This window comes from Meleagris gallopavo, chromosome 2 (genome assembly GCF_000146605.3).
Source record: "Meleagris gallopavo isolate NT-WF06-2002-E0010 breed Aviagen turkey brand Nicholas breeding stock chromosome 2, Turkey_5.1, whole genome shotgun sequence".
Lineage (NCBI taxonomy): Eukaryota > Metazoa > Chordata > Aves > Galliformes > Phasianidae > Meleagris > Meleagris gallopavo.
This window is the reverse complement of record NC_015012.2, coordinates 106,104,940-106,118,059: the sequence shown is the minus strand read 5'-3', so window position 1 is coordinate 106,118,059 and position 13,120 is coordinate 106,104,940. Positions and strand designations below refer to the sequence as shown.

General features: G+C 43.5%; 1 protein-coding gene across 1 annotated transcript; it reads right to left on the bottom strand.

Annotated features, from left to right (window-relative positions):
• Positions 1–27: 27 nt before the first annotated feature.
• On the bottom strand, positions 28–9,663 carry OPN5 (opsin 5; the record flags this gene model as incomplete). The annotated part of the gene is made up of 5 exons (XM_019613613.2): positions 28–395; positions 1,301–1,545; positions 3,972–4,306; positions 5,923–6,093; positions 9,540–9,663. Coding segments are annotated over 5 exons (939 nt in total), but the record flags the coding sequence as incomplete, so codon positions are not given.
• Positions 9,664–13,120: the final 3,457 nt, after the last annotated feature.

Sequence of the window (13,120 nt, the reverse complement as noted above, 5' to 3'; positions counted from 1 at the left end):
CTGCAGGCCGGCGCCGATGGCCTTCGCGGGTCCCTTCCTGCTCAAACCATTCTGTGCTTCTATGAAACAAAAAACATATTTCAAAGGCTCTGAAGCGGATCCATTTCTTTTATACAAATGAATCTTCTCTCTTTCCTCTTCTCTGAATAATTAAAACATTCACCTGGCTCTAATCACCCTGTTTTAGTTGGTATGGAAAGAACTACATTGTACATATGACTGAGAAGTAAAAAAAAAAAAACTGTCATTGTTTTAATTTATTCACAGGAAGACGGATTTGCAATGGTGTGATTGTTTGTCATCAGGTTTTCCCTCGCTGTGAAACAAGCCTTCACACTTCCAGTTGGGTTTCACTCGGTGCTGCTGAATCCCTGTGTGAAGATATGGTGTACATCCTGTGGGAAGGAGAAAGCACAAGCATGTTGTGTGACACATGCTAACCATTAAGTTCCTAATTTGGGAAAGGTCATTTTTTAGAACATTTCTTCACCACACAAACCTGAGAAAGAGGGACTTTATTCAACCTCCTTTCTCCTTTGCAGTGATATTTAAGGCTGCTTCAGGTTTGTCTCCCTTTTGCCCAAAGCTGCAGAGATTTCTTGGGTAAACTACGAGTGTGGCACCTCAGTTAAACAACATCTATTGACCTTGTATCTTCTGCAGATGAGATAAACCTGAGCCTTTGATCACAGAACCAACTGCTATGGGAGCCGTAGAAAATATCAAGTACCCTTGTGGACAGTACATTAGGAAAGGAAACAAAATGACGGCATAGGTCTTCATGCCTCTCATACATACATACTTATATTTTCCTGGAATTCTACGTATCTCCAGTCAATCAACTCTGGTAGAGCATCTGTGGCCTTAACTCCAGCCCCTGCTGTTCAGACTGATTTACAGCATTACCTTGTTCTGACTCGGAAGGTAAGACAGAACTAGAAGTATTTTTCTTCCACGGACAGTCAGTGGTTCCGTGACCTCTAATGGTGGTCAGCACAGACTGCACCAAAGCTACAAAGCTGGAAATGGAACTGAGGCCTTTTTGGATTCTTTATTTGTTTGTTTGTTTGTTTGATGAGTGCTTTTCATATTTATACATTTATACATTATTTCATTTATATAAAGTAAAGAAGGGGAGCCAGAAGAGAAAGACCTTGCATAAGTCATGGTCAAAAAGAAAGGCCAGGGTCAAAAATAAAAGCAGAGATTTGAAGAGCCATGACTCTTGGAAGATCTTATGTTCAGTAATTTTTTGGAGCATTGTATTGAAACACATTTGAGATCTGAAAGAAGAAATTACCTCGATTCCTTCAAAGAGCTCTTCTTCTGCAGTGCCTTCAGCCCACCTGACCGGCAGCATGCAAATTTGCAATCAATGACCTGGTAAATAATTGGGTTGTACATGGCAGCCGACTTGGCAAGCAGAGTTGGTACCACCGAGAACTGAATGGGAACTGAATCCGGCTGTCCGAAGGCTGACCACACAGAGACCACGGCGTAGGGGATCCAGGCAATGAGGAATCCGGCACAGATCAACATTGCCACCTTGTGAGAGGAAGAGGGAAAGGAGTTAATCTGGAAGAGCTGTCCTTGCTTACAGAACATTGCAGAGTTCAGCAAAATGCAAGGGAACATCTGACGGAATGGAAAAGAAGTACAACCTGCTTAAGATAAACTCGCAGTCTGAAAAAGGTGTAGCATCTTCTCTCTGTATTTCATTTCCCTGGATACAAAAGAGGATTTTAAACACTTAACTCTGCCTACGCGGAATAATCAGACATTGGTGACAGTTTGAGGAAGTGGAAAATCACAAGTCACCCCCGTACTACTTTCCCACGCACACTCTTGCTATTTTAATTGCAAATAAAAATAAATTTTAAAAAGAAAACAAAATAATCCTAGAATATCCTGGTTAGAAGGAGCCCACACAGATGCTTGAGTCCAGCTCCTGGTTGCACAGAGGACCACCTAAAATTCATAACCCTATGTCTAAATCACAGCACTCCCAGTCAGAGCAGGGCTACTTGCTTCCCTGTAGGCTGTGCTGATGTCCCACAGAGAAAGTGTCAAAATCCAATGGGATGGGGAACCCTCCATGAGGATGGGCGTCCATAAGAGGATGGAGAAGAGTTTTTCCAAACCAAGTTCATCTGCCTGTACCCATGAGGGGGTCTATGGCCCATCTTCTGCTGGAAAAATGCCAGACATTTGGATTCCTTCCAATACCAGAAAGTGAGCATTAAGTCATTCAAGAAGACATGAGATGTCAAGTCAGTGGGATTGCCCATCTCAGCAGATAAACAAAATAGTGTATTTGCTTGAATCAACCGGAATTGAATCAATCAGAAATTTGAGACTGAGAACATTGGCGCAACACCAGTTTTCTTTTTCTTTACACATAACATGAATTTCATACTCCATGAGTCTCTGCAGATACTTTGAAAAGCAAATTCCTACAGATTTTTTAAGTTGCATTCCTGGAAAGCTGCATTCCAAGAAAGTGAGTTCCTTGTAACACTAGGAAATGTAACCATAGAATTATTTCATATAAACATTAAAGAAAAACTCTTTCAGCCATAATCTGGGATATATTGACTATCTGAGCCAGTCTGTCTCCACTGAGTCACAGCTTGATATACCTAGACTTCCTATTTATTTCCATGGAAACTACAGCGGATACAAAGAGCACAATAACACTATTTGATAGAGCACAGCCTCAGCTACAAAATACAATTTTTCAACATAGGCACCACCATGAGCTGTGGATTTTCACAGTGATGACCAAGAGCCTGCTTGCAAGACTCTGCACCAGAGGAGGTGAACCACAGTTTTACAGCCCCTGTTGCCATCCCACCAACATCCACCTCTGACATCATGGGCCAACATCATAAAATAAGAGGCATTACTTTCAGAGCATCCCTCGTCACTTCAAATGCCATCACGCAATACTACATCCTGAAGAATGTAAGCCATTCTACAGCTGCCACTGCCTGAGTGTTCCTCCATACCCAGCCTGAGAGTACAACAGGCACATTCATTTGATTAAGACAAAGAGGAGGATTGCAATGAAAATGTCATCAGAAAGCACAATTTATTTTTTTATATATTACAAAAGCTTTTGTGGAGCCTTTTGTTCTACATCTTAGTAGAAATATTATTGGCAGGGAAGTTTTATATATTATGCTCTTTTGTTGCCCATCACCAACAAAACAGTGCTTGTCAGACAAGGATCTCAAACACTGCCTCTCTTGGAAACCACGCAGTGGGGTTAGATGCGTTATGATGGAGATTCATAATCCATATTTATATATAAACCAACTATACTGTAGCTCCAAGATAACATTCCCCTCTGTACATCCAAGGTAGGAGGGAAAATTGCTACAATTACCACACATAGAAGTTTTACAAGGCTCCTGCAACATGGGGAAAAAGAGTCAAACCCCATACACTGAATCAGAAGTTCCCCCGTTCTTCAGAGGAAAGATGCTGAATAACCGAAAAATTGCACTGCACCCAGGTGACCATTTTTAAACACAAATCACAAATGTAGCTTTGCCAGCTGCACTGACAGCACGGCAGTCACTGGTAGTTCAGGCGTGTTCTGATATGATGTCACTCATTGCTGTATACTATAGAAATCTCATTTTAACCTCTTAAAAACGTAATGAAATGAATGCTGGATCAACCAAGTAAAGGAAGCTGCCCGTCTGCTTCTTGGCCTGGATTGCAGGTGATGGTGAATTTTTACAAGAAGTCTGGTTGTGTTTGGCACAACCAGAAACTGCACAATAGCCAGTATCAGCATGGAAATTATGTATCAGTTCTTGCTTTTTCCCATCTTGACAGTGAGAAAGCTAGATCATCACTTTCAGATCATGCCATCACTCAGCACAGGACAGCACACTGCTGATGTTCTTCAAGCCCATTTTTATCATCCTGTAAGGTAAGTGAAGTGAAATCTTCCCGCTTACCTTGGTCAGCTTCATTTCAAGTATGTGGCTGTTCTGGATCCTGGTGTCGTAGTGAGCAACCTCTTTGGTGGACGACTTGACTTTTAAAATGATTTTAACATAGGAGAACACAATCACTGCAGTTGGAAACAGGAGGCAAAAGAAAAGAATGCTGAGAATGAAAGCCTGCCCAGCCACTGAAGCCTGCGCCAGCCACCAGTCCAGGGTGCACGAGGTCCCAAAGGGCTCAGGAGCATAGCTTCCCACACCAGCAAAAGGCACTGTAGCCCAGAAGGTCGCATAGGTCCAGATTAGTGCCAGGCAGATAAAGGCATGGTGTCTCTTAAGCCAGGTACCTGGAAGAAAATTTGAGGGTTACAACCACTGTTCCACACGTATTTGGCACAATTAAACATGACACCCTACGTGTAAAGCAAGAGCTTCCTTGGCTGTTTGTCAGCAACCTCATAGGGTTCATTTCAGCTCCTTCTACAGTGGACACCCAAGCTAACCACCCCAGCCCAGCCCCGTACCTCATGGAGAGATGCTTGACTGTAGGGATGACATGTTAGGTCTCTGCTTTGAGCTATGGTGATTTACACCTACAGGAGTCTGTACAAAAGCAATCCAAACAGCTAGCTCAGCAACGATCATGGGAATTCCCCTTATTTTGTTGGGGAGTTAGATCCTCCTGATGGAAGAAAAACATCTTTTCCAAACTGTGACTGTGTTCTTTAACTGAAAAGAGTCAAGCATATAATACTTCATATTTGAAGATATACAGCGTTGATGGGTATGTCAGTAACAGCTTTCATTGCTAAATTCATTTCCTCCTTTCAAGATCTATCTCCAGACTAGAGAGATATCACATTTATTATGAGCAATTTCACATCCAAATCTTTTAGCTGTTTTGAATAACCCACCAAATATCTTACAGGACTGTAGGCGTCTAATGAGGAATACTTTTGTGTATCAGGTCACAAGACCTTTCAATATGTGCAAAACTTGAATCTGTTAACATCAGTGGTGCTTGGTAGACACAAAGTGATTTCTCTGTAAGTGATTACTAAAACTTCTGACTTAAGCAGACAGCAGAGGGACAGAAACAAAGAGGGGATGTCCGGCACTACAGATTTAGCAGGGATTACTTGGGTCATGCAAACATATCACTTTTATACATGCATTCCTCTCTATATTTAACAGCAGTATTTTGGAGAGCTTAAGTGTGATTTCAGGTTAGAAACCTCAGATGATAATGACAGGAGAAAAAGCTTAAGATGCTTAATTTATCCAAGAAGAGGTTAAGAGCACAGCTTCAGTGGTTGCAAAGGGCTTCTGCCATCCATCAAATGAAGTGTAACAAGACCCAACAGCCTACTCATGTTAGAACTAGACATTTCTTCTACCATCAGTATGATCTGCTTAGACATACTTGACATCTCAAACAGAAGGCTACCTACCTCCATGATAACAGTCCAGTCCATCAGAAATTTTGGTTCTGATTCACAAACATTTGAGAAAATTTGTAGAATCATGGAATATTCTGTTGGACAACACTGAGTCCAACTCCAGGCTCCACAGAGGACAATCTAAGAGTTAAATCATGTATTAAGGTACAAGACCATGATTGGTTTCCTGAGGACCCTTTTCCAGTGCCTGACCACCTCTCAGTGAAGAAAGATTTCCTAATTTTAAGTAGGATGTTGGCAGAGAGAACCAAAGCAGTTGTTTCAGTTGTTTCTGGTCATGTAAATCCTTAACTCCCTCATTTGTACTGTATTGTGTTTGCTTTGTTGGTTTGGGTTTTGTGTTGTGCTTTGTTCTTTTTCTCCTTTTATTTCAGGAAATAATTGCTAATTGTTTTGTTTCCTTGCCCTAATTGTTCACAACCCTAATGACCAATGTCTTCTTGGGCAGGAGGGGGAGAGGAGGCAGAATGAGATCATCCCTTAATACATTTTCTCTTCCTTACCATAAGCCAAGTGACAGATTTTTAGGTATCTATCCAGACTGACAGCTGTCATGGTAATAAGGCTCCCACAGCCAAAGAAGAAGCCAGCCCATCCATACCAGCGGCAGCCCATCCATCCAAAGATCCAGCGGTGAGAAAAGAAGGAAATGATACTGAAGGGTTTTCCTACAACTTCCAACAGAGAGAAGACTGTCAGTTGACTGATAAAATCCATCACTGATAAAACCATCCTTTTTCAGAAAAGCAAACCCTCCCCTTTGCAGAAAGCAAACACCAATAGAAATGCTCTGCAGTGTGGATGTGATTGATCCACAGGACTAAGCCAAAGGCAACCACAGCTAAATCTCACAGCATCTGCTCATAGTAGGATTATTCTAATATGATGTATGTGCTGGAAACAGATGCTTCCCTGCAGACTGCAGGAACGAGAAGTCAACTCACACTCTAGTGCTAAGCACACACAAATTCATCCCTCTAGAAAATCTTCTGAGTATGGTCTATCATAGAATCATAGAATAATAGAATGGCTTGGGTTGGAAGGGACCCCAAGGATCATGAAGCTCCAACCCCCACCACCACAGGCAGGGCCACCAACCTCCATATCTAATACTAGATACAGGTTTAGGTCCACTTGCAAACACAAACATGTGAATTTGCATGTGGAACAGGCACAGATTTACTTAAGCTACATCCTTATAATTAATTGAGCATCTTCAAATATAGGAGAAACAAATTTGTATTCAAAGAGGTCTTCTGCAAGCATACCAAGGCCCAGTATTAGAATCTACATTGTAGTAAAGTGTTAGGTAAGAAAGATGCTAGGGCAGAGCATGGATCTGAGCAGCAGAATGGCTTCAGTGCCTGCCCATACTGCTACACGTCCCGAGGGACTCTCAGCAAGTCATCTGCATGCAGGTACACAGAAGTTTTAAGCATCTCCAACCAGCAGGTAAACCCCTAGGTGTTTTGGAGATCCTCGTGGCTCTCTAGCTTGGTTCTCCATTTATAGAAGTGGATGGTGTGCTATGAAGGAAGTCAGGTTAGGTCATACTTTGTTCCATTCTTGCCTTAAAACAGACTGACGTGATTCACATTCTTCGTAAATATCAGGAGAATGGGAAATCTGAAATCTTGGAAGTAGCGATTTTCTAGTTGGAAATCTCTACCTTCTGATTTTACTTTATTTTTTCTCAAACTGGACATACAATATAATCAGCTTTAACTGAACAGAAAACTCAAACATTTACAATCCAGGAACACCACCATGCTTTCAGAACCCTGCACTTTTGCTAGCCCGAAATGCTCAAAAGTCTGAACCATTGGACAGCAACATTCAAACAACTTTAAATATTTAACTCCATGTATATTCCTGCACAGGAGTTAGCTGAGTGCCTGCGTGGGTTTACAGCACCACCAAACACCCTGGGCTGCTGCCCTGTCTGTGATGCCACAGTGGCTTAGGTAATGAACCTGTAAAGCAGGCAAGCATGGTCCAGCAAACTCTAATTCCCCCAACATAACTTATTAATATAAATAAAGTAATAGAATTTCACAGAAGTGAAAAGACTTCAAAATGAGGTGTATTCTTAAACAACAGCCTGTAAGGAAAGCTCTAGCTGAGCTGAAGGCTGTGCTTAGATCATAAAAACACATTTTTCTTCAAGCAGAAGAAATACTTTAATTTTTCAAGCAAAAGCAGACCCTAGTGGTCAAGGTTTCAAGAGAAACATGAAATACTACAAAAGCTAGGATATACTCTGAGAGTAAGCAACTTTCTCCATGTAAGCCACTGTCAGCTCTAAAGGGCATCACATGTATTTGCACACAACGATGTTCTGTTGGCACACAACGAGCCTGGTGCCGCCCTGAACAAGGAGCTGTTGCCACCCAGTGGCAATCTGCAGGAAGCAGGGCTATTGCAGACCCCAGCTCTTCAACAAAGTGCTCCGGTGAGCCAAGAAAATATAATGGCTTTGGAAAATGTCCCATCTCCACTACGATTAGCCCAAAGGCAGAACCCATCTCATTTTAGAGTCAATGTCTTCCTTTACCAAAACAAAAGGAAAGGAGAAAAAGCACGTGTAGCTCTGCCAATCACCCTTGTTTTCCATAACAACACTTCAGCAGATGGAGAAGTTGAGATCCCTGTAGAAATGTGGTGACAAAGATCAGCTCTATGCTGGGGATACGCCTAAGGACAGAAGCAAGGAGCCCTTATGCTAGAACTCTTACTTTCATAGCATTCCCAGATGGGCTGTAGTTTGTGTGCTTGGGATACACCCTTCAGTGGCTTGGAAATACTTTTACATTCCAAATGTACAGCTACAGAAAATTTCCATTTCAGTGGAGCAACTCACACTATTCAGATCTTTATTACTCCTTCCCTAGGGTGCTGCAGGATGGAAATAGCGTCTCCAGGGTGGTTATGCTAAAGCAAATATTGATTCATCTTTGTGGTAGCAGCATAAATATATTTATACCAACAGCTTTCTTCAGCAGAAGGGATGTGCCTCATTCAGATAACCATGCTTACTGACCAGTGAAAAGCAACAGAATTTCTGGAAGCTGTGGGGGTCAGCGGTTTGTTGGATGCGTGCAGAGGGAGCAGCAAGAGGCTGCACCTTTGAGGGGCTGGGAGCCATCCTTTTATGTTGTTCTGCACTATTTCAGGCATTTGGAAAATGACAAAACCATTCAGGAGGGATGAGGGTAGGAAAAGAGTGCCGGACCTGGGCACAGCAGTCCTAGCATATGCAACACACAGGGAGCAGATGACTCTGGGAGCATGGGAGTGTTCTGTCATTTATATTGCACTGGGGACACTGCATGGTCATAGCTGGGTCACATCAAGCCTTTATACTCATTAGGCTGTCTGCCATCCAAAAAAGCCTTTTCTAAAGGACATCCAGCTCACTCCATCTCATTTTCCTGTCACTCTGAGCAGCTTAATGAGACACACATGAAGAATCAAAGAAGTGAGCTGCAAAGACTCTTGACTCCCCAGCATTGTGTAAGCCTTTACAAAGCTTCCAGTCTCATTCCAGAGCGTCTGGGTTGCTCAGCCCTGACTTTTGGGTTAAAATAGAAATCCCTCAAGTTGGCTGATGTTGCTTTTACTCTACAGACTGATACAAAGATAGAAGAGGAAAGTCATCAGCAAGAAAAGTATTAACTCTGATAGGCCAATGGCTGCTGACAGGTTCCAATTCGTTCCCTTCACTCCCACCCCTACTGAGGTTTGAATCCCTCTTGTGGCACCCTGCAGCAAATAAAGGCAATTTTCTCAATAGCAGTGCAAATCCATTTCCTGCTCACTGTGCTGGGATACACACGGGAGCTGTCTCTGAAGGCTGCACGGTTCCGAGGGGAACACGAGCTTTGTCTGAGACAGAATTGTTAAATTCAACTCTATTTTCTCCTCTGGAGTTTTCACTTCCTTTCATCAAATTGTGCAGGAAAGTTGTTTTCTGTCCTTCCCTCTGTCATGCAAATAACAGCGCAGAAGTGTCAGTAGTAGAGGCATATGGGGCTCCCCAGCACTTCTGGAGGACTGTCTCTTCTGCTGCCAGAAAGAATAGTGAGAGGGCACAGATGAATAAATTAAGACATGAAATTACCTGAAATGCCCAGATCACACACCGCTAAATTAACAGTCATGATCTCAGCAGGTCTTAACTTCTTTTTTCGCTTTGAGGACATAAAGATAACATACCCGTTTCCCAGAGTTGAAAGAATCCCTAAAATTCAAAAAGAAAAGAAAAGCAATAAAATTGGAGTTCTCCTTAAAAACAGTGATGTCCCATCCTACTAGTGAAATTTCTGGTGCTTGTTCTTTGTTCCCTAGGTGAGACATTTTGCTCTGAAACACGACATTCATCCACATTTTGTACCTCATGGAGATACCTGCTGTAGACATAGAATCATAGATCGTAGAATCACAGAATGGTTGGGTTGGAAGGGACCTCAAGGATGACGAAGCTCCAACCCCCCTGTGCCATGCAGGGCCACCAACCTCCACATTTCACAGCAGCCCAGGCTGCCCAGGGCCCCATCCAACCTGGCCTTGAACACCTCCAGGGATGGACGGGGATCCACAGCCTCTCTGGGCAGCTGTTCCAGCACCTCACCACTCTCACAGCAAACAACTTCCCCCTGACAGCCAACTGAAATCTGCCCTCCCTCAACTTCAAACCATTCCCCTTGTCCTGCTGTTATCTCCCCTTTCCAAGAGCTGACTCCCCTCCTGTCTGTAGGCTCCCTTTAGGTCCTGCAGGCTGCACTGAGGTCACCCCGCAGCTTCTCTTCTCCAGGCTGAACAAGCCCAGCTCCCTCAGCCTGGCTTTGTAGGGAAGGTGCTGCAGCCCTCCCACATCTCCCTCCCACAATGAGTACCATCCTCCCCTCAGAACCAGGGCTCAGCCTTCACCACCCAATCCTGCATGGGCATCAGCTGAGGGCACGAACAGAAATTCCACCATTCCTTGCTCCTCATGAACCTGGTTTGTAACACAGCACACCAATGAAGCTCAGCTGTCTAATCACCAGCACCCCAGCTCAGACCAGCTACCTAGTTTTATTCTACAGTGTTGTCAGATTTTGAGATTTTCATTTCAAAATGAATGCAAATTATTTATATTCATATGACAGGCTAATTGTTATAATAACAATTGATTTATATCACAATAAGAAAGGAAAAATATGCTGGAAAAAAATAACAAGACCATTCTGAATTACCTATCACTGTCCTGAATCTTTTCCAACAGAATGGAGGTCCACAGAGAGTTTTTCCTCAGACAAAACTGGACTCCTACAGCCATGCACCCTGTTCACTACTTTTTTCTCTGTGTCCCAGCAAAGCCAGTGAGGACCCTGAGCTGCTTGAAAGCTTCATGGAGAGAGAAATTCAGGATTGTTTCTGTCTGCAGAGAGTATAAGAGCCACCTGGGAACAACACAGATGTGTTTCCTTCCAGCTTCTGCTATTTCTGCAGGTCCAGGATATTATTAAAACACAGCCATCCACCTAAACACGAATGGGTAACAAATACAAGTTTGCACTACAGGAGGTGGTGGTGTCCGCTGGGTAAGGAGCTAAACCAGGCTTAGAAGGTACAGCCCACACATGAACCACCAACCAACCAAAGTCTTGCTGTGTTTTTTGGAATCAAAAGATAACTTCTCCCCAACTATGCACAAGTAAAGAAGGAAGACCTGATGTTGCTTCTTCCACCCCTTTTTCCCCAGAGGGTGGTGAGGCAGTGGAACAGGTTGCCCAAGGAGGCTGTGGATGCCCCATCCCTGCAGGCATTCAAGGCCAGGCTGGATGTGGCTCTGGGCAGCCTGGGCTGCTGGTTGGCGACCTGCACACAGCAGGGGGTTGGGACTGGATGAGCGCTGGGGGCCTTTGCAACCCAGGCCGTTCTGTGATTCTATGCCACTGCATCCTTGAAGGCACTCACAATGAGGGCAGAAGCTGCAGTTCTGTTGTTTCTGATCAGAGAAGGCTTCTGGTCTCAAAGCGTGTGATTTTATTGCCTGGTTTCTAAGTCTCTCATGTGCCTACACATCAAAGAACACCCTCAGATGTGTTCTCTCAGGTCCTGCTCATCTCCTGGCAGCAGCTCTCCTCTGTTTCATATTACACTGAACATTGCTTTCTGCTTATGACCCTCTCCTCCTTTCTGTTTTGGAGTCTTTCACCATTTTCAAAGGGACTTTGCAAGCAGAATAAATGCAATTATTTATTGGCTGGTGCACAGAGATGAGAGCTTCAATTGATTTCAAGGTTAAACATTGACGCAGCATCAGGCAGCTGGTCGTTTGGGAAGTGCTGCTCTCCATTTCAGGATCAGGCAGGTCCCTGTTCTTGCCGATTTACCATCTGTTGTGCTACTTGTGGGGCAGAATTATTTCTTTTTGTGCCAATGTTTTTGCTTGCAAATACCCAAGCTTCTAACTGCTGTCTCAGCACTTATACTTCTTTCTGCAGTTTTGGTTTCCTTTTGCTACGGCTTCAATTGATGTGTTTTCTCATAGCTCAACCCCTATTTTCCCAGTAATGCTGAGCCCAGGTGATGTAACGATGCTGCACCAAGCTGGGCTCTGGGCTCAGCCAGCTGGCCCCAGGGGTGTGGAGGATATTCCTTCACATTGGTTTCTCTCAGGTTCATTCTCTTGCCCTACTAGTTATGCACAAAGCACAAAGACCTCCCAGTCCTACCTTCGTGGCTCTCCTTTGCTATCTTGCACATTCGCCTCTCTAAGTGCCTTTCCTCAGACTGACCAAGGGATCTTTTTCCTTCCAATGCTGACATCCCACAAATGCTGGAATAACCCTTGTTTCCCATCAGCCTTCTGCTTAGGCCATTATTGAAGAAGGGATTCAGAGCAATAGAGCTGACGGGTGAGGCTCTATCTCCCCTCAGTGACATTGTGCTGTTTTCAGTATTCATGTACCAATTTGTATGCATACTAAGTTTTTATATCCTTCCATAAATATACAATATATATTATTACTTTATGGCTGCTGTACAAACAGCTGTTTTCACTGAGCTGTCTAAAACAACCCCCCTTGAGGCTTTTTTTGCTTGGTGAAGCAAACTGGCTTTTAATCCCAGGAAATATGTCTGGGGAGCTGAAATGAATCCTTCCAAAGCACACTCCGGTGCCTATTTGTAGGGCTGGAAGTAGTGTAGATTTATCCAGTTCCAAAGAAGTAGCCCTGTGAGGTGGAAGCATATTTCAAAGCGTAGAGAGAACTGAATAAAGGTGAAGAACAGAAATCATGTTTCCTGTGAAAAAAACAAATCACAACCGTGAGACTGAACTTGTAGTTAAGAAGGGCTGATAAACAAGCAGCTTCTCTGTTGGATCCACGTGTAGCTCTACTTCAGACATCATATCCCACTTTTTGCTATAGATTTAACTTTTATTCATGTTTTTTTGTTGTTGTTTTTGTTTTCATTTTACTTGCATAGTTACTTTATCCTTATGGTCCTTACAAACACCAATAGCAGTTTTCATTTGAGCCAAGTACCTTTCTTTATCATGTATGCATCCAAATACTACATTTGCATCCTCCTTAGGTATCAGCCCATTGAATCACAGAATCACAGAATGGCCTGGGTTGCAAAGGCCCCCAGCGCTCATCCAGTCCCAACCCCCTGCTGTGTGCAGGTCGCCAACCAGCAGCCCAGGCT